Below are 21,486 nucleotides of genomic sequence, written 5' to 3'. Positions count from 1 at the left end.
ATCACGAGACAGGACGTAGGTGATTGCAGTTGGACACTGAATCATTAACCAAAACAAATTGTATAATTAATCTTTGATTCATTTGTTACATGGACCTGTATGCCTTGTGAATGACTATTTTAAGTGTTTAGAATCAACTGACTCAATAAGTGGGAGTATCTAAGAGGGGAGGGGTCATATGGGCAGAGAGTAGATTGGAGGCTGAGCCTAAATTTAGGATTACAACCTCCCACCCCCTATTTGCTCCTCATGTTAAATACTAAAATGTGAATATCTACAGATCAATATTCACTGACTGAGAGCCAGACTTGAGACACCCCATAACAATGAATGGTACGTACTTATATTTGAATTCTAAGACATTGGTGTAAAACATGGTACGTCATGTCTTTCTCTACGTTTTTATTTTGTATCAAATAAGTTGTAAGATGACTTCATCTCTGGGCATATTTTAGTGTGAGATCTAAGGTTTAGTGTGGAATCATCCTGGGCTGTTTGCCCAGATTTTAGATGTTCTTTTTCTTTTCTTTTTTTCTTTTTTTTTGATTTGTAAAGAGTTAATCAATTCTGTAAGCATGCGGTCTCAGGGCTTTTGCCGCTCCCACCCATTCATGATCAATGTCAGTACAGTATGTACATGACATAATGGGACATGGTGATCAATGCCACATGATAATCAATTTAAGGTTGGCCTGAACTTGATTGTGTAAAGCTCTGCCTTTTTAAAAAAAATTTTTTTTTAAGTTCTTCAGATGGCAGTTTGAGAGAGCCACAAACATTATTTGAGGAGTCATTAGACAAAAGATATGGCACAGTATCAATGTACTTGACATGTACTTACATGTTACCCTGAAATCTGGAACCTGTTTTGCTAACTTTCCACTCCTTGGCCAACAAGGCTTGACATGGAGTGGAATAATAACTCAACCAGACAGGTACCTAGGTTACTTACATGTGACTTTACATTTTAAATGACATATACGTGTATGTGCGTCACTACATGTAGCTACTTGTCTTGAAAACAGCCAAACTCATTCTGTGTTTTTATTGCTTGAAATAGTTCAAGCGGGCCTCTCAAATGGCAAGAACAGCAGCAGGTTGAAGGACCAGGTCCCTGTCCCTCAGCCCCAGTCAGAGGAGAAGATGCAGGAGAGGGGCCAATGGAGCAACAAACTGGAGTTCATCCTGTCTGTGATGGGATCCATCATCGGCCTGGGGAACATGTGGCGCTTTCCTTACCTCTGCTACAAGAACGGAGGAGGTAAGTTCTAAAGGATGAGCCCAGGCTAGGTCACAGACGTTTAATTTGGAGTCACAAAGACGAGCATGTATTAATGTTTGACAGGTCGTCATTTTAAATAAGGATTTGTTCTTAATTGAAAATAATAGTTTGCAAATTATTTTTCTTGACTTGTTCATTTTAGGTCCTGGTGGAACACAGAGCTTCAATCGTGTATCTCCAGCAACTGATTTGCAAATGGCTTTTTTAATGTAATAACGTTTGTTATTAATAACATACACTGAGGCCTAGCTATAAAAACATTGTTGGGTCTAATTGGGACTCAGGCCTATTTAGATCAGGCCATGGGTTTAGGGAAATGCTTATGTAGGTGCTACATCAGATGTTTCTCTCTGTGGGGTGTATGCGATCAGAGGTTAGGGGTCAGAGAATGTCACAGCTGTTTCCCCTCCGTCCTAAATAGCCTGTGGTCAAGCAGTTGCCCCTGCAGCGTTTGCCATGCTCCGGAAATCCATCCATCCGAGCACTCTAAACATCCTCAGATTGGCTGACGTCAAAAGTCGACGGACTGCGTTGCGTCATAAACTCTGCGTGAAAATAAAGTTTGTTTACATTGAGATTATTCACAGACTGGAATGTATGTCTGTGAAACCCTATGGATGAAACACCTTTATTATAGTGTCTACATGAGGTAATTCTGACTTTCTTAGGCCTACCTTATCACTGACTCATGGTCCTCGGTATCTCAGTTTGTAGAGCATGGCACTTGTAACGCCAGGATAGATTCCCGGGATGACCTGAGCTATAAAAATAAAAAGTTTAAAAAATGGATGCACTCCCTTGTGACTGCAGAACAGCCTCAATTCGTCGGGGCATGGACTCTACGAGGTGTCAATCGTTCCCATGTTGATTCCAATGCTTTCCACAGTTCTGTCAAGTTTGCTGGTAGTGTATCTTCACTCCGACTCCCTCGTTCCATCTCAGCCTTTTATGCTCGCTTCGAGGCAAGCAACACTAAAGCCTGCAAGATGTTCCGGACGTCTGTGTGATCACGCTCTCCGTAGACGATGTGAGCAAGACCTTTAAACAGGTCAACATTCACAAGGCCGCGGGGCCAGACTGATTACCAGGACGTGTACCCAGAGCATGCGCGTACCAACTGGCATGTGTCTTCACTGACATTTTCAACCTCTCACTGACCTAGTATGTAATACCTACATGTTTAAAGCAGTCCACCATAGTCCCTGTGCCCAAGAAAGCGAAGGTAACCTGCCTAAATGACTACTGCCCCTTAGCGCTCACGCATAGCCATGAATTGCTTTGAAAGGCTGGTCATGGCTCACAACACCACCATTATTCCAGAAACACTGGACCCACAACAATTTGCATACCGCACCAACAGATCCACAGATTATGCCGTCTCAATCGCACTCCACACTGCCCTTTCCTACCTGGACAGAAGGAACACCTTTATGAGAATGCTATTCATTGACTACAACTCAGCGTTTAACATCATAGTGCCCTTAAAGCACATCACTAAGCTAAGGAACCTGAGACTAAACACCTCCCTCTGCAACTGGATCCTGGACTTCCTGACGGGCCGCCCCCAGGTGGTAAAAATAGGCATCAACACATTAGCCACACTGGTCCTCAACACGGGGGCCCCTCAGGGATGCGTGCTTGGTTCCTTCCTATACTCCCTGTTTACCAATGACTGCATGGCCAAGCACGACTCCAACACCATTATGGTTGCCATACCACACAACAGTGGTAGTCCTGATTACCGACAACGATGAGACAGCCTATAGGGAGGTAGTCAGAGAGCTAGCAGTGTGTTGCCAGGACAACAGCCTCTCCCTCAATGTGAGCAAGATAAAGGAGCTGATCATGGACTACAGGAGAAGGCTGGCTGAACAGGCCTCCATTAACATCGACGGGGCGCGGGTTGACAGCTTCATAGTGGAGCAGTTCCTTGGTGTCCACATCACCAACAAACTATCATGTTCCAAACAAGACAGTTGTGAATATAGGGCACAACGACGCCTTTTCCCCCTCAGGAGACAAAAGATTTTATGGTTCCCCAGATCCTCAAAAAGTTCTACAGCTGCACCATCGAGAGCCCCCCCCCCCCCCACCTTTGTTTTTACTCTGCAGCTACTTGCTGTTTTATTATCTATGCGTTGTCACTCTACCCCTACCTACATGTACAAATTGCCTCGAATAAATTATACCCCCGCACATTGACTCTGTACCGGTACCCCCTGTATATAGGGCTGCCGAGTGGCGCAGCGGTCCAAGGCACTGTATCGCAATGCTAGACGCGTCAGTGCAGTCCCTGGTTCGATCCCGGGCTGTATCTCAACCCGCAGTGATCGGGAGTCCCTAGGGCGGTGCGCAATTGTCCCAGCGTCATCCGGGTTAGGGGAGGGTTTGGCCGGGGTAGGCCTTCATTGTAAATAAGAATTTGTTCTTGTCTAGTTAAGTAAATAAAATATAGCCAGGCTTTCTTGTTCTTCATTTTATTTTTGACTTTATTTTTGACTTTAGTTTTATTTAGTCAATATTTCTTAACTGCATTGTTGGTTAAGGGCTTGTAAGTAAGTATTTGACGGTAAGATCTACTACACCTGTTGTATTCGGTGCATGTGACAAATAAGGTTTGATTTGATCCCACAGATTGGATTGAGATCTGGTGACTGGGCAGGCCACTGCAGTAAGAGGAATTCACTGTCATGTCTGTGGAACCATTCCTGGACAATCCTAGTCTTGTGGCATGGGGCATTATCCTGCTGAAAAAATGTATTTGCAAATGGATACAGTGCTGCCATGAAGGGATGCACCTGATTGGCAATAATGTTAAGAATTTTATCTAGGGGCCCAATGTGTGCCATGAAAACACATCCCACACCATCACCACCAGCCTGAAATGTTGACACGCGGCATGATGGATGCATGTACTCGTGGTTTTCTCCATAGCCTAGTCCTCCCATCAGCAGGAACTGGGATTCAGCAGACCAGGCACTTAAAAAAAAAATCATCCAGTATCCAGTGTTTTTGTTCCTTAGTCCACTGCAACCACAGTTTCTTGTTTTTGGCTGAAGGAAGTGGGACTCTGTAAGGTCGTCAGTTGCATTACCCCATTTGTGTCAAGGAACGATAAGTTGTGCATTCCTTTATGGGTTTTTGGACACAAATCTTGTGCTTGACTATGAGTTTACTAATTGTAGCATGTCTGTTATGCACAATTCGTGTCAGCTTCCTTTGTCCTCTTTCATCAATGTCCCGTTTTTGACCATTGGCTTGCTTTTGGCTGGATGTCCTTTGGGTGGTGGACCATTCTTGATACACAAGAAACTGTTGAGTGTAAAAAACCTAGCAGCATTGCAGTTCTTGGGACACTCAAACCGGTGCTCTTGGCACTTACGACCATACCCCGTTCAAAGGCACTTGAATATTTTGTCTTGCCCATTCACCCTCTGAATGGCGCACACACACACAATTCATGTCTCAATTGTCTGGAGGCTTAAAAATCCTTCTTTAATCTGTCTCCTCCCCTTCGTCTACACTGATTTTGAAATGGATGTAACAAGGTGACCTCAATAAGGGATCATAGCTTTTATCTGGATTCACCTGGTCAGTCTGTCATGGAAAGAGCATGTTTTGTACAATGTATATTTTTTTGAATGACTCCCCATTTCCCATCCCTCAGGTGCATTTCTCATCCCCTACCTGATCTTCCTGTTCACCTGTGGCATACCTGTGTTCTTCCTGGAGACTGCTCTGGGCCAGTACACCAGCGAGGGAGGCATCACCTGCTGGAGGAAGATCAGTCCACTCTTTGAGGGTAACCTGCTCTTTCCTATGGGACTATATCTTCCTTTAAGGCATTATACTGTAAACAAAGTTATGCTATACAAGGGTTTGTGTCTGAGCTTTTTACCCTTTTTCATGTGTCACTGTTATATACATTATGCAGTAGACAATGTGTACTTATATTGTAATTACATAGTTATTACTACCATGTTTTTTGTGACACTTTTTATTTACTTTCTATCCATTCCTCCCTGTCTGTCCCTGTCTTTGATCCAGGTCTTGGCTATGGCACCCAGATCATTGTGGCTCTGCTGAACTCCTACTACATTGTGGTTCTGGCTTGGGGAATCTTCTACCTGTCTTTCTCCTTCTCCTGGGAACTCCCTTGGTCCTCCTGTAACAACACCTGGAATACAGGTGAGACAACAATCATAATGGAAATGTCTGCTTTTTTTTTTAAGTGGCTTTGCTGTATGTAGCGATATTACAAATAAAAAATGATTGAATTCCATATTACTGCTTTTAACACTTGTCAGTGATTTTTATGGTGGTAATGATGCAACATGTGAACATTTTTATCTAAGAAAATTGCGTGGAGTTTCAGAGGAGGAACGATTCTGTCAACTTCACCCTGTCCGAAAACTCCACATCCCCCGTCATTGAATTCTGGGAGTAAGTATTCATAGCACCTCTCTTTGTTATTCAACACATCTCAATTCAAATATTTTTGTTGTTGTCCAGGGCTAGGCTTAATCTGTGTCCTGGAAACCGGACCCTCAAGTCTAAGATTTTAACCTTATTTGGAGTAGCTGAGGGTACTTAAAATCAGAATATCTAAACTAGAATTGTTATTGCACTTCATCCGTTGTGATTTTGTTCTGACCACCTGTGTTATGTGTTTATTCAGGAGAAGAGCCTTGAGGCTGTCGTCTGGCATCGACCACATGGGCTCTCTTAACTGGGACCTGGCCTTCTGTCTGGCCATCGCCTGGGTCATGTGTTACTTCTGCATCTGGAAAGGGGTCAAATCCACTGGGAAGGTGGACTTGTTTCTTTCAATTCATCCTGTCTTTATTTATTTGCTCCACCAGAGTCATGTTCATTAGGCATTAACCCCTTACACTTGTGGGAATTGGCCAATATGGATGGGGATCAATTGAAATGTTTATTACAGAGGAAATATTGAAAGTATATGCATAACAGTGGTTGCAATCAAAAGGGAACAATTTGGAGATTATGGGAAAATTATTAGACTAAAGGTGATGACAAAACAGTTCATCTGAATTTAGGTTGATTCCAAACATTACATTTTATGTGCATTTACTGTGGTGCAAATGTATGTATCACCACGTTTGTTGTTAACGAAATGTGAAAATACTCTGGATACATTCAGTAACATGATACGAATATTCATGTAATATTTGGGGTAGGTGCACCCCCCCCCAAAAAAATAGTTTTGAGTGAAAGGTCTTACTGGAGTTTCTAAGTGGCCACACAACTCTCCAAAGTGTGCACAGTTCCTACCTCATTTCAATGCACTTTTACGACTCAAAGAACCATTTTCCACTAAGGTGCTTGTCTTGTACTCTCCTCACTGTGGCGTTGAGGAACTAGATCAAGCAGACTTGTAGTTTTGTTTTGGAACTCTCATGTGGCTTAGTTGGTAGAGCATGGCACGAGGTAGATGGCACCTTAATCGGAATCAGTGGAATGATATGAAATGCATGGTTTGCCATTCCATTTGCTCTGTTCTGGACATTATTATGAGGTGCTCTACCCTCAGCAGCCTCCTGTGGCACCAGGGTTGTGGGTTCTATTCCCATGGGGGACCAGTACCAGCAAATAAATACATTTTTGCACTCACTACTCTGGATAAGAGCATCTACTCGATGACTAAAATGTAATGTAAAATGAACACATCCCTGCATCCTGCACTTTACACAATTACTGTTGGTTGTGCATTCCACAAAAGGTCCATTTATAAATCGCAATCTGGTCAGGTGGGAATCATTTTAAAGAGTGTTCTATTGCCAACATGGCTAAGTTACAGATCAGGGTCATGTTCATTAAAATACGATCTTAGTGTTAGGCTTTCACAAGGCAATTCCAGGAAGCAGATTGTAATTTTGGTGTGCATAGAATAGGGTGACAAGTGCATTCAAATGCGTGTTCACAATACCACAAACAGGCATTCTGTTCAGAGCAACCAATGGTATGACGCCATATCATCTTGTAACTGTACATCGAGGTGGTGGTCATAAACGTTAACAGTGTATATTACATGGGTTTTATGATATGGAAATGTGAAGTGCACATTTGGACTAATGGGTGTATGGCTTGCTTGTATGACATCAAAGCTGTATTCATTATAATCCTTAACGTCTCATCTTTCAAAATACTTTCGTCTTATTTATTTACAGCATTTCCCTCATTCAGACAACAAAAATGTTGCAAAAGTTGCCCAACTAGCAGGAGGGATGGGGGCAACTTCTTGTCACGTGCGGTGTTCAAGTTCAGTACGGCTGTCAGTCAGAACGAATACTGGTCTGTAAAGCGGAAACCTTGAGCTCTGAGGTCATGAATAGCATGTTACCGTACAGCCACTGCGTCCCAATTTAGGCGCTTATCAGTGTCCAAGTCTTCTATTTTGAACCCGTATACAGGTACGAGTGTAAAGGGCTACACAGAGGAAGCCGAGTGAAACAGGGAGGGACTACCTGGTCTTGTTTGTTTGTTTGTTTCTTCCGTTGAATAAAAAAAAAAGTGTTTTCCCTTAATGGACATGACTCTGATGTGTTAGATCATTGACTTTTTCAATATGATTCCATCCAATCTACAGGTGGTGTACTTCACAGCGACCTTCCCCTACCTGATGCTAATAGTTCTGCTGATTCGTGGCGTCACTTTACCTGGAGCGGACCTAGGGATCAAGTTCTACCTTTACCCTGACCTGTCAAGACTAGCAGACCCTCAGGTAGGTACCACAACAATAAGAACCCCTGTCCCCTGCTGTTACATAGTAGAAACCCTGTTGACTGAACCACACACTTGCATCAGGTAGCTTATTGTTGTGGGAGCAATGGTATGAAATTACGTTTTATACTCAGAATAGCAAACGTTCTACTTTCAGTATTTTACAATGAGGTGACTATCAGAACATAATGAGGTATGTTTGAGACTGGTATGATTTCAAAGAAATTGTCCATAATAGGGTAATATTGAGAACTATGTCTTTCCAGACTAGGGAATTTGAAGTTTGGAATAAGGTCCTTGGGTGAAGGTCCTCCAGGTGTGAGTGTAAATATCCCAGGGTTATCTGGAATGCTATTTTCTGCTCGGTCCATCTGTGCTCCATGAAAGAGTCTGTAGGAGACTGTGAGTGGTGGGGTTGCACGGAGGGGCAGGGACACTGCACTGAAGGGGAACACTGACCTCCAGGACCCTCCAGCTGCTAGACTCCCCCCCTCAGGGTGTCAGGGCTCAGCCCTCAACTGGCTTAGCCTGGTCTGGACCAAAGCCCGGTATTTTCAGGTTCAGCATCATCAGTGCTTTTCTCCACATGGTGGACTGGGAAATTTGGGAATTGGGACTCAGCCGCAGCATGGCTCATGCCATAGATTTAGAGTTTGGCAAACTCAGTACCAAAACCTATTGTGTTTGTCTGCAGGGAGTTTGAGCCGGTGGGATTCATGGCATTGACACCGCAGATTTCTCCTGCCCTTTCTCGAAGTCCACCCATCTACACCCTAGCAGAGCAGATATTTTGATTGCGTCATCATCCCAGGGCCCTTTGCTGCCCCATTCTCACCTTTCAGATCTTCAGTCTCTGGTTGTGGATTGAGAGGTGGGGATTGTTAATCAATGTTTAAGACCACAAGACGTTTAACTGACTGGTTGACAATTCACCTCTGCCGTGTCAGTGGTCCTTAATGATTAGGTAAACTCATTAGGGACAAAGAGGAAGAGCAAGGTGAAACAAGCATGCAACGTGGTGCTCCGCATGTTGCTCTTTAACTCTCACATTCTGAAAACACACATAACTAATGGTGTTTAAAAATATTTTTTTACCATGTGCATCATGCTTTTGGGACATGTTTTTCTATATAAATAAATAAATGGTGGCCCACAGTCAGGAAACCTGCCAAAACAAAAACGGGTCACTCTTCATTACTTATTAAAAGGTGGCTTGTATTTGCACTGTTTTATTCAAATCAAATGTTATTGGTTCGCAGATGTTAATGCTAGTGAAGCGAAGTGCTTGTGCTTCTAGTTCCAACAGAGCAGTGATATCTAGCAAATATTCTAACAATTCCCAACAACACACAAATCTAACAAGTAATCTAACAATTCCCCAACAACTACCTAATGCACACACATCTAAAGGGATGAATGAGAATATGTACATATAAATATATGGATGAGCAATGGCGGAGCTGCGTAGGCAAGATGCAGTAGATGGTATAAAATACAGTATATAGATGTGATTTGAGTAATTTAACATTATTAAAACGGCATAATTATTCATGATCTTAGGTATGATCCAATACCATCCCTAGATGACACACCTTTGCCTTTATTAGTCATTTTTCTCCTACAGTAGTTGCTTGACTGGCCTCTGTGCCCTCACCTCTCTCTGTATAACAGGTATGGATGGATGCAGGCACCCAGATCTTCTTCTCCTATGCAATCTGTCTAGGCTCCCTCATAGCATTGGGGAGTTACAACAAGTACAACAACAACTGCTACAAGTACGCTAAAGATGCATTAAACACTCTTACCAAACACACACACACACTATGGTAATTATTGGTTCTGTTTTTTTATTCCCTTATAAGACGGAAACCAACTCCCCTTAAATCTTCATGTCTTTGGGATCTTGTTTTGCAGAGACTGCCTGGCCCTGTGCTTCCTGAACAGTGGGACAAGCTTTGTGGCAGGCTTTGCCATCTTCTCCATCCTGGGTTTCATGGCTTATGAACAGAATGTCCCCATCTCAGAGGTAGCAGAGTCTGGTGAGTGTGTGTGTGTGTGTTTTAATGTGACCTAGTTGTTAATTTAGATCATTTCAATAATTTGTTCAAATGCAGGTATAATGTTATTTCGCTATTATATACGATTCCCTGTTCTCTCTTCATTAGGTCCTGGCCTGGCCTTCATTGCATACCCTCGTGCTGTGGCCATGATGCCGTTTTCTTCACTATGGGCCGTCTTCTTCTTTATCATGATCATCCTGCTAGGGTTGGACAGTCAAGTAAGGCCTCCGAAGATGTTTATGAACGTACTGTCAAGAAAATTGGCCCAGTTAAGGACAAAACGGACCACTTCTATACAACGAGAACTGAGAGGCGATCCAAGATCATTGTTATCTATGTAACCAAACATACCTAGCCTAACATGATATCAGAGATGCTTACTATTTGTTACCAAACATGCCTACAACTGAGATGTGTTAAAATACCTTTCCCTTTCTCTCCAGTTTGTGTGTGTAGAGAGCTTGACAACGGCCATGGTGGACATGTATCCCGAGGTGTTTCGTCGTAAGAACCGCAGGGAGCTCTTTCTGGCTTTAGTGGCCTTCATCTCCTTCCTCATGGGCCTGGTCATGTTGATGGAGGTAGGCATCACACCTGGAATTTGGAATTAACCCTCATGGGTTAGTTAGGGGGAGACACCTGCCTGGGGATTGGGTTGGGGATAAACCCTCAAGGCCTATTTAATTGTGTTCTTTAGCTGTGATATGGAGACAGACATCAAGTCTAACTTACCACGTGGCTGGTCGAGATTGCGTTCAAAACAAATATATACTCTGATTTGTTTTATTACCTAGGACATTTTCATTTTGCGGACAGAAACCACTTTAGAGTGATTAACAGCCTCATCACTGTGGTTCAGGTCAGTTGTACACTACATGACCAGGGGCCTCCTGAGTGTCGCAGCGGTCTAAGGCACTGTATCGCAGTGTTGAGGCGTCACTACTGCCTGGAGGTTTGATCCCAGGCTGTGTCACAGCTGGCTGTGACCGGGAGTCCCATAGGGCGGCGCATAATTGGCTCAGCGTTGTCCGAGTTAGGGGAGGGTTTGGCCAGGGGGCTTTCCTTCACTCATCGCGCTCTAGTGACTCCTTGTGGCGGGCAGGGCACCTGCAAGTTGATTTTGGTCATCAGTTGAGCGTTTTCTCCGACATGTTGATGCGGCTGGCTTCCGGGTTAAGCAAGCAGGTGTTATGAAGCAGCACGGTTTGAGCGTTGGGCCAGTAACCGAAAGGTTGCTGGATCGAATCCCCGAGCTGACAAGGTAAAATTCTACCCCTGAACAAGGTACTGCTCCCCGGTAGGCCGTAATTGTAAGAATTTGTTCTTAACTGACTTGCCTAGTCAAATAAAGTTTAAATAAAAAACAATAAATTAAAGCGAGGCTTAGCAGGTCATGTTTCAGAGGACGCATGACTTGACCTTCGCCTCTCCAGAGCCAGTTGGGGAGTTGCAGCGATGAGACAAGATCGTAACTACCAATTGGACGTTGTGAAAAAGGGGTTTAAAAAATATATATATGTGGACTCCTGCTCGTCGAACATCTCATTCCAAAATCATGGGTATTAATACGGAGTTGGTCCCCATTTGATGCTATATAACAGAAGGCTTTCCAATAGATGTTGGAACATTGCTACGGCGATTAGGCCTGTCTCGCCATCAGCTTTCCAATTCATTCTGAAGGTATTCGATGGGGTTTAGGTCAGGGGTCTGTGCAGGCCAGATAAGTTCTTCCACACCGATCTCGAGTGTTTTTCTTGTCTCCAGGGTGGGTTATATGTATTCCAGCTGATGGACTACTATGCTGCTAGTGGCATGTGTCTTCTCTTCATGGCCATCTTTGAGACGGTCTCCATCGCATGGGTCTATGGTAAGTTAGAATACAATTCTACAACGACAACAAAATATCTGATGGAACCGTTCAAAAGATAGTTACACCATATCAATCCCACAAAGACAGAACTGTAACTGGTTTATTCAAGAATACAGTGCATTCGGGAAAGTATTCAGAACCCTTCACTTATTCCACATTTTTATGTTACAGCCTTATTCTAAAATGGATTAAATGTTATTTTTTCACGAATCTACACACAAAACCCCATTATGACAAAACAGGATTTGAGACATTTTTGCTCATTTATAAAAATAAAAAAAATCTCTTACTTACAAAAGTGTTCAGACCCTTTGCTATGAGAGCTCCTGTTTCCGTTGGACATGATTTGGAAAGGCACACACCTGTCTATATAAGGTACAACAGTTGACAGTGCATGTCAAAGCAAAAACCAAGCCATGAGGTCAAAGGAATTGTAGAGTTCTGAGACAAGATTGTGTCAAGGCCCAGATCTGGGGAAGGGTACTAAAAACATTTCTGCAGCATTGAAGGTCCCCAACAACAGTGGCCTCCATCATTCCTAACTGGAGGAAGTTCGTAACTACCAAGACTCTTCCTAGAGCTGGCCGCCCGGCCAAACTGAGCAATTGGGATAGAAGGGCCTTGGTAAGGGAGGTGACCAAGAACCCAATGGTCACTGACAGAGCTCCAGAGTTCCTCTGTGGAGATGGGAGATCCTTCCAGAAGGATAACCATCTCTGCAGCACTCTACTAATTAGGCCTTTTATGGTAGAGTGGCCCGACGGAAGCCACTCCTCAGTAAAAGGCACATGACAACCTGCTTGGAGTTTGCCAAAAGGCACCTAAAGGACCTTCGGACCATGAGAAACAAGATTCTCTAATCTGACAAAACCAAGATTGAACTCTTTGGTCTGAATGCCAAGTGTAGCATCTGGAAGAAACCTGGCACCATCCCCACAGTGAACTATGGTGGTGGCAGCATCATGCTGTGGGGATGTTTTTCAGCTGCAGGGACTGGAAGACTAGTCAGGATCCAAGGAAAGATGAACGGCTCAAAGTACAGACAGTTTTCGTTACTAATCTTTCTCCAGGTTGCTCAGGACCTCACTGGGGAGAATGTTGACTTTCTAACAGGACAACAACCCTAAGCACACAGCTAAGACCATGCAGGAGTGGCTTCGGGACAAGTCTCTAAATGTCCTTGAGTGGCACAGTCAGAGCCAGGACATGAACCAGATGGAACATCTTTGGAGAGACCCGAAAATAAGTGTGCAGTGACGCTCCCCATCCAACCTGACAGAGCTTGAGAGGATCTGCAGAGAAGAATGGGAGAAACTCCCCAAATACAGGTATGCGAAGCTTGTAGCATCATACCCAGAAGATTCAAGGCTGTAATTGCTGCCGAAGGTGCTTCAACAAAGCACTGAGTATAAAGGGTCTGAATTCTTATGGAAATGTGATGTACTTTTTAGATGTATTTTTTAGAAATTAGCAAACATTTTGAAAAAACAGTTTTTGCTTTGTCATTGTGTGTGTGGATTGATGAGAGAGAAAACATTATTTAATACATTTTAGAATAAGGCTGTAACGTAACAAAATGTGAGTCAAGGGGTCTGAATACTTTCCGAATGCACTGTATATTCCTCACCTTTTGATAGTACTGTTCAGAGACTGCTTCATAGTCTCAATTGTTGACATTTGTGTCCACAGCTCTTTTGACCAAACCCAGCATGGTTAGCCTGTCTCTGTATGTTGTTCCAGGTGTCGACCGCTTTTATGATAACATCGAAGACATGATTGGCTACCGTCCAGGACCTTACATTAAATACTGCTGGCTGTATGTCACCCCAGCCACATGCGTTGTGAGTAACCTACAAACCCATGTAAACTCTCATATACAGTATAAAATGTCATCAGTTATGGTTTGGGAACGGATTTTTTTCCTGACCAGGAAAAACTCTGGGCCCTAGATAGATCCCATGATTTGGAAAAACACCAGTTACAGTTGTAAATATTGACGGCCCCAGTCAAGGCCCACTTCTAAATCAAATACTTGTTTTTTTCTCTAGGCAACCTTTGCATTCTCCCTCATCAAGTACACCCCTCTGAAGTACAACAATGAGTATGTGTACCCCTGGTGGGGCTATGTGATAGGCTGGCTCCTGGCTCTTGCCTCCATGCTCTGCATCCCTTTCTGGATGATCTACAAACTGTCCACCACAGAAGGAACGTTCAGAGAGGTGAATTTAGGTTCCTTTCCTCTTGACACAACATACACTACATGGTCAAAAGTATTGTCGAACATCTCATTCCAAAATCATGAACATTAATATGGAGTTGGTTCCCCCTTTGTTGCTATAACAGTATCTCCTCTTCTGGGAAGGCTTTCCACTAGATGTTGAAACTTTGCTGCGGGGACTTGCTTGCATTCAGTCAAAAGAGCATTTACTAAGGTCGGGCACTAATTTTGGGCGATTAGGCCTGGCTCGCAGTTGGCATTCCACTTCATCCCAAAGGTGTCTGATGTGGTTGAGGTCAGGGCTTCTTCCACCGATCTCAACAAAGTATTTTTTTTATTTGGCATTTTTTATGATTATACAGATAATACAGAACAGTTAGAGTGCAGAACTCACATGGGTCCCCTACCAAATCAAATCAAACCCACCACAACCCCTTCCCCCCCATGTTCTAACAGAGCCCCACACCAAAACTAGACTTAAAGCAGGCTTGATATACAATGAGTAATCTAATGAAATAGATTGTTAAATAAAGATCTTTGTATTTGAAAAAAAAAGTTAGAGTAAAAATAATGATACAAATTCTAATTTGGGTTGGTTTATGGAGCTGTGAAATTAGCTGGGTTCATGTCTTCTACAAAGGATAGGAAAGGTGGCCAGATATTATAAAGTATAATTGCAGATTCCCTGACGGAGTAGCGTATTATCTCTAGCTTGAGATGTTGCATAACTTCCTTTATCCAATAATTAAAAGTAGGAAGAAACCGATCCTTCCACTTAAATAGTATGAGACGTCTAGCTAGAAGAGTAGTACATGCCAGCATGTTGCCCGTAGAACGGTTGAGGGGCCTCCTGTGGTGCCACTCTGAATAATGCAATAAAGGCAGAAGGTTCTAAAGGTCTCTCCAGTATCTTAGAAAATGTCTCAAATTTTGATATCCAGAGACCTGTCAATTTCGGGCATGTTCAAAATGTGTAATAAAGTAGAAGGAGCCTGTTTACATCGATCACAAGTGGAATCTATTTCTGGTCTAATCTCGGATAGTATTGCCTTTGACGAATGCACCCAATTTTAACTATTTTAAATTGAATTACAGTATGTCTTCACCATATAGATATGTATTCTCTGGAGCAGGTATTCCCAAACTGGGGTACGTGCAATGCCGTCAGGGGTACGCCAAATAAAAATATGATTCACATTTAAAAACAAATATATATATATAATAATTTTTCCCTGAATTCTCTCCATGTTCATAATTTTTGTGTAGAGATTAATTTATTTGATTTTCAGCTTGTCGAGTTGAAATAAGAGCGCACTGTCTGAAGTGTCAAATGTTGTTTTAGTAAATCTGCGGATGAATAGTGTGAATATGCCATATCCAAATCCAAGATTTTATTTGTAAGATCCCCTAGGTGTTGAATATTGTACTTTAATCTTGCGCTGTAGGAAATAATTTGTCCCCTTAGGTAAACCTTCATTGATTCCCATACTGTTGGAGGAGACATTCCAGGGGTTTGATTAAGCTCGAGAAATAGCTTCATTTGAGATGATATACACCTGCTCATATAGACTACTTTTCTAGGGAAAAGTAGTCTATACGTGATAAGGTCTTATGAACTGGTAAAGAAAGAAGAATAATCCCTAGCTGTGGGATTGTGTCAACGTCACGCATCAGATATGCCATATGTCTTAAGAAATAGCTGAATCGTGGATACTGTCTTTGATGAAAATTATACCTTAGGAGAGCTACAATCCAGATTGGGCAGAAGTACACAATTCATATCACCACTTAGTATTTATTAGGTGCTGTGTGTCTGTATTTGGTAATTGAGTAAATACATTTGAAGAACTAACTGATATCCCAGTTTGGTGCATAAATGTTAGCCAAGAAAACAGGTGTATTATACAGTCTTCCTACTACAATAATGAAACGGCCTGCTGAGTCTGCCTCTACACTTGACATTGCGAACGGTATGTTTTTACTAATTAAAATGGTCGCTGCTCTAGTTTTAGAATGAAAATTGGAATGATGTGATTGACTGATCCACCCTCCTTTGAAATGAGTGGTCAAAAGTGCGGAGATGTGCCTTTCGAAAGGTGATATCTACTCTTACGTTTCACTGGGTGATTTCAGATTTAACATTCCAGTGAGCAAAAGTGATTGAGCAACCAGCTGTGTGTCTCATGATTTTAAGCCTAGCCATGTAAAGTCAGGTGGGAAAAGGATAGATGCCATATTACCATAACTGATCCATTAAACATTTTTCTATATCCACACATGTTGTGGTGGGGGAACACTAAACCTATTGTGTAAAGAGCCCTGCTGAAATAGTGAAGTTGTGCATAATAAATAAATCAATAATAAACACTTTTAAAACCCAAAGCTAGGCTGTTTTAAAAGAAAGTATAAAACATTTTCCAAATCACATCTTACAGCAATACCACCAAGTTAGCTGTACCAGCTTTAAAGAAATGAATGTAACCTACTAATATAACTGTGCTTTATCTACCCTGGATACGGGTACCATCGATAAATAGAAATGGGCAGCTTCATGGTAATAAAATAAAAAGTTTAAAACAAAAGGAGAATTGACTCACAAGAACTAAGGCACTAACGTTACCTAATAATAACAATATCAACTGATACCACTGGCAACGCTATACAGGATCTACAAAAGAAAGACTGAGTCTGCAGTGGTAGACACATTCGTCCATTACCCTAATTTCCAAATAGGCGAACATTCAGCCATTTGCTTCGTCCGACCTCTGTAGAATATTCACCTTTACGAAGGCCATCACCTTATGGCGGTCTTCACAGTTGGCACTATGCATTCGGGCAGGTAGCCTCCTGGCATCCACCAAACCCAGATTTGTCCGTCAGACTGCCAGATGGTGAAGCGTGATACATCACTCCCAGAAACCGCGCTTCCACTGCTCCAGAGTCCAATGGCAGGGTGCTTTACACCCCTCCAGCTGACGCTTGGAATTGCGCATCGAGATCTTACGCTTGTGTTGCTGCTCGGCCATAGAAACCCATTTCATGAAGCTCCCGATGAACAGTTGTGCTGATGTTGCTTCCAGAGGCAGTTTATAACTCTCTAGTGAGTGTTGCTACCGAGGACAGTCGATTTTTAGGCGCCACGCGCTTCAGCACTCAATGGTCCCGTTCTGTGAGCTTGTGTTGCCTACCACTTCGCGGCTAAGCCGTTCACAATAACAGCACTTACAGTTGACTGGGCCAGTTCAAACTGACTTGTTGGAAATGTGGCATCATATGATGGTGCCACGTTGAAAGTCACTGAGCTCTTCAGTATTGACATTCTACTGGGGGGGCGCTCTGCCACTTTCAGGACGTGCCTCCGAGTGCTGGGGTTGATAGCTTCCACCATCTCAGTAGTACCTCTTGGCTTACTTAGCATGAGGGACTTCAAGCACTGGGTGTTTGCCCAACGTCTGTGTACATGGCTTCATCTCAATCGCTCCATACATCTCTCGGCTCTCCGTCACGGGAAGAGCCCCTCGATCTTCGTTCCTGGCACTCCCCTAACTGTTGTGGCAACAAGGGAAATGGTGACGTCACTCACGGGCTGGGGTACAGTTCACGAGGGAAATGTAATAAACATAGTAAGGACCCCACTTCACAAATTGCTCACAGAAATGACCTTTATCTGCTGACTGTGTTTCTTTCACTGAAACACTTTCTACCCTCCCTTTTGAAATTGTCACGTTTTGACCAGAACGGACAATACGACTGCAGTCGGGTGGCACTCACCCCATGTGCTTACACAGATTATTCGTTTGGATTATTCTGTGAAGCAGAGCACACCTACTGTCCCGACGCACGACTCATGTCTCGGGTGTACTGAACATATGAGTGGATTTATTGTTCAGAGGGAATCCCCAACTAAGGGACTGGAGACTCTTTCCCCAAGTGGTGAGACAGATCTGAGCGATATATGGTCAAGCGTCCGTAAAGGTCTTTGTGTTGCAAGAACACACGCACACTTTTCTTCCCCTCAGCTTCATACTCCCCACTCTGGCCAGTGTGAGGGAAGGCGGCTTATCCCTCATCTTGGTAGCCCCGCCATGGCTAGGCAATACAACGAGCCCTGTCAACTCTCGTTACGCAGGGATCTGCTGACCCAAGCGAACAAAACATTTCCCGGATCCATGGCCCTCTGAAGTTAAATCTGGATGTGACAGGCTTGCATCGTGTCATTGATTCCACATTCTCACTGTATGGAAATAAGTGGTGGATTATTGAGAAGTGGTGTGACCAAAAACAGATCATTCCTTACCAATGCTCTGTATCCAAGGTGTTATGCTTCTTACAGGATCTTTTGGACAGAGGGGAGGCTTTCTCAACTCTGAAGGTCTTTCTAGCTGCTATCTGGGCCTGTCAAATAGGCTTCCACAAAAACACAGTGGGGAAACATCCCGTCATGTTGTTTCACTGTGTTTTTGTGGAAGCCTATTTGACAGGCCCAGATAGCAGCTAGAAAGATCTTAAGAGTTGTGAAAGCCTTTCCTAATGAACCGCCTGTTGCCTATGTACAATTCCTAAGCCTTTACCCCTGTCATGTAATGTGTCTATTGTGCTTGAGACTGTTTCACAGCAGCCTTTTGAGCCGTTGGAAAACGTGGAGATTAAATATTGCTAGCTATTTAAATAGTCTGGGTGGCCATTTGATTCAGCAGTCTTCTAGCTTGGGGGTAGTAGCTGTTAACTAGCCCCTTGGACCTAGACTTGGTGCTCCGGCAGCATTTGCCTTGCGGTAGCAAAGAGAACAGTCTATGACTTGGGTGACTGGAGTCTTTGACAATTTTTTGGGCGTTCCTCTGACACCAGCTGTTATATAGGTCCTGGATGGCAGGAAGCCTGGCCCCAGTGATGTATTGGGCCGTTCGCACTACCCTCTGTAGCGCCTTACGGTCAGATACCGAGCAGTTGCCATACCAGGTGGTGATGCTACCGGTCAGGATGCTTTCGATAGTGCAGCTGTAGAACTTTTTGAGGATCTGGGGACCCATGCCAAATTGTTTGTCTTCCGAGGGGGAAAAGGTGTTATCGTGCCCTCTTCATGACTACCTTGGTGTGTTTGGACCATGATAGTTTGTTGGGGATGTGGACACCAAGGAACTTGACTCTCAACCAGCTCCAATTCAACCCCGTCGATGTAAATGGGGGCCTGTGCCGCCCTCCTTTTCCTGTAGTCCACAATCATCTCATTTGTCTTGCTTACATTGAGGGAGAGGTTGTTTGCCTGGCACCACACTGATTAGGTCTCTGACCTCCCTATAGGCTGTCTCATTGTTGTCAGTGATCAGGCCTACCCACGTTGTCATCAGCAAACGTAATGATGGTGTTGGACTCGTGCTTGGCCACGCAGTCGTGGGTGAACAGGGAGTACAGGAGGGGACTAAGCACGCACCCCTGAGGGGAACTGGTTTGAGGATCAGCGTTGCAGATGTGTTGTTGCCTACCCTTGCCACCCGTCAGGAAGTCCAAGATCCAGTTGCAGAGGCAGGTGTTTAGTCCCAGGGTCCTTAGCTTAGTAATCAGCTTTGTGTGCACTATGGTGTTGAATGCTGAGCTGTGTTGGACTATAATAGCAAAGGGTTACAGCCTCTGGAGGGCCTAAGAGCTCACTCCACCAGAGGTATGACCACCTCTTGGGAACTGTTCAAGGGCATCTCCTTGCAGGAGATTTGTGACTTGGCTTGTTGGGCATCCCCTCATACTTTACTGCGCCTTCATTGGTGCATACTGTCCTCTGTGTCGGGCCTCTGAGGGTTGATATTGAGACTGCATGGCTTCAGAGAGCATGTGCGGTATGGGAGTTGGCCGTATCCCACAGTGAGACGTCAAAACAAATAATTGAAAGAGGTTACTTAAGGTTACTTGTGTAACCCCGGTTCTCTAATATTATGAGTGCGACATCTCACCACATTCCCCTAGTCGCAAGCGTGTGAGGAAGTTTGTCTCGTTCAAGAGTGATCAGAGGGCAGGCGAGTGACTCTTTAGTATGAGGGGAGGGGGAGTGCCCTCATTCACCACGTGACCTGTCTGTGTCCAACACTTGTGTATAATTGGTCCTTCGAGCTACTTATTCTGGTGAAACCCACAGTTGGATGTCTCACCCATATTATCAGAGAACCAGGGTTAAGCAAGTCACCTTACGTTTCTCAGTCCAGTGTTTTTATGGCCATTGTTTCATTCCTCTTTGTTACACAGCATTACTAACATTATTATCTCAATCTACTCAGTCCATTATTCTTTATAAATATTTCAAATCTTCTCTGCAGCGCATTCACATCCTCCTCCAGCCCTCTAACGACCTACCCAAATCCAAGAGAGAACAGGAGAGGATGCTGGCCACCTTTGACCCCAAGGGCGAGGGAGGCATGGAGCCAGTAGGGGTACCAATCAAAGATGGCTACCTCCCAGTGGGGGTGAAGGACTCAAACTGCTAATAAGACCCCAGTGACACCATTGGAGTGACGAATTCAATTTAGTCATTTTGGGAAATGAACTGAAATTCCAATTCAAGATAAAGTGTATCAGGCAGCCCGATAAGCAATGAGAGAAAGGAACAATTTTGCTCTGTTACACAACCTAATGTGCTTTCAGGTAAAAAACAAGTCAACTGTTCAATTACAAAAGCGTCTTTCTCATTGTTCAATGGACTCTGATCTCCACATGTATTTTATTGTTGGTCTATTGCCAAGTGATAGATTGTTGTTAGGCCTACTGTATTGTATTCCATGTATTAAAGGAATCATCTCACAGGGCACAATGTCAATTCAACGTCTTCCGCGTTGGTTAAGCGTAATTGCAATGACGTTATGTGGAAACAACATTGATTCAACCACTGTGCTCAGTGGGAGAGTAAAGGAAGCTGTACATTACAAATGAGATGAATAACTGTTGATGTTAGAATGTGGATCATTGCTAAATGAAGATGTGTTGTGTCATCTTTGTCAATTTAACAAGAGCTAACAACGGTTGGGCTTATAGAAAACGTGTACAATATTTTAATGATTGATTTTCTGTGTAACATGACTACAAAAGACTGTACAAAATAAATATGAATCTGTATGTTTTTAAATAAACAAAATGTGTAGTATCAGTATGTTCTATGCTATTATTATGATCCTTGTGAGATCACTCTTCACTAGGGAAGGCTTTAAAATGATTATACAGTATTGTTCTGGTCTTTTCCTGTCTTTCTTGGACCAAGTTCTATTCTAGGTATAGATATTTTATAAATCAGAGCAACAATGATCTAGCAATATTCAGGGGACATGCTGTG

General features: G+C 43.4%; 1 protein-coding gene across 1 annotated transcript; it reads left to right on the top strand.

Annotated features, from left to right (window-relative positions):
* The first annotated feature begins 253 nt into the window (after positions 1-253).
* On the top strand, positions 254-21,298 carry LOC123994741 (sodium- and chloride-dependent GABA transporter 2-like). Its single transcript, XM_046297689.1, has 15 exons — positions 254-333; positions 1,061-1,261; positions 4,950-5,084; positions 5,330-5,470; positions 5,638-5,725; positions 5,961-6,093; positions 7,893-8,027; positions 9,698-9,801; positions 9,941-10,065; positions 10,192-10,304; positions 10,530-10,667; positions 11,851-11,953; positions 13,697-13,797; positions 14,005-14,175; positions 20,480-21,298. Exons 1-15 carry the CDS (start codon positions 327-329, stop codon positions 20,645-20,647), a joined length of 1,863 nt encoding a protein of 620 aa, XP_046153645.1. The 5' UTR covers positions 254-326; the 3' UTR covers positions 20,648-21,298.
* Positions 21,299-21,486: the final 188 nt, after the last annotated feature.

Source organism: Oncorhynchus gorbuscha, linkage group LG14 (assembly GCF_021184085.1).
Source record: "Oncorhynchus gorbuscha isolate QuinsamMale2020 ecotype Even-year linkage group LG14, OgorEven_v1.0, whole genome shotgun sequence".
NCBI lineage: Eukaryota > Metazoa > Chordata > Actinopteri > Salmoniformes > Salmonidae > Oncorhynchus > Oncorhynchus gorbuscha.
The sequence above is the reverse complement of the archived record's forward strand: the minus strand, read 5'-3'. Positions and strand labels throughout refer to the sequence as shown.

Bases quoted from the DNA above. Each gene is read 5' to 3' on its own strand.
- LOC123994741 (XM_046297689.1), top strand. The intron at 5,085-5,329 runs GTAACCTGCTCT...TCTTTGATCCAG, and splicing joins GATCAGTCCACTCTTTGAGG to GTCTTGGCTATGGCACCCAG. The intron at 10,305-10,529 runs GTAAGGCCTCCG...CTTTCTCTCCAG, and splicing joins TGCTAGGGTTGGACAGTCAA to TTTGTGTGTGTAGAGAGCTT.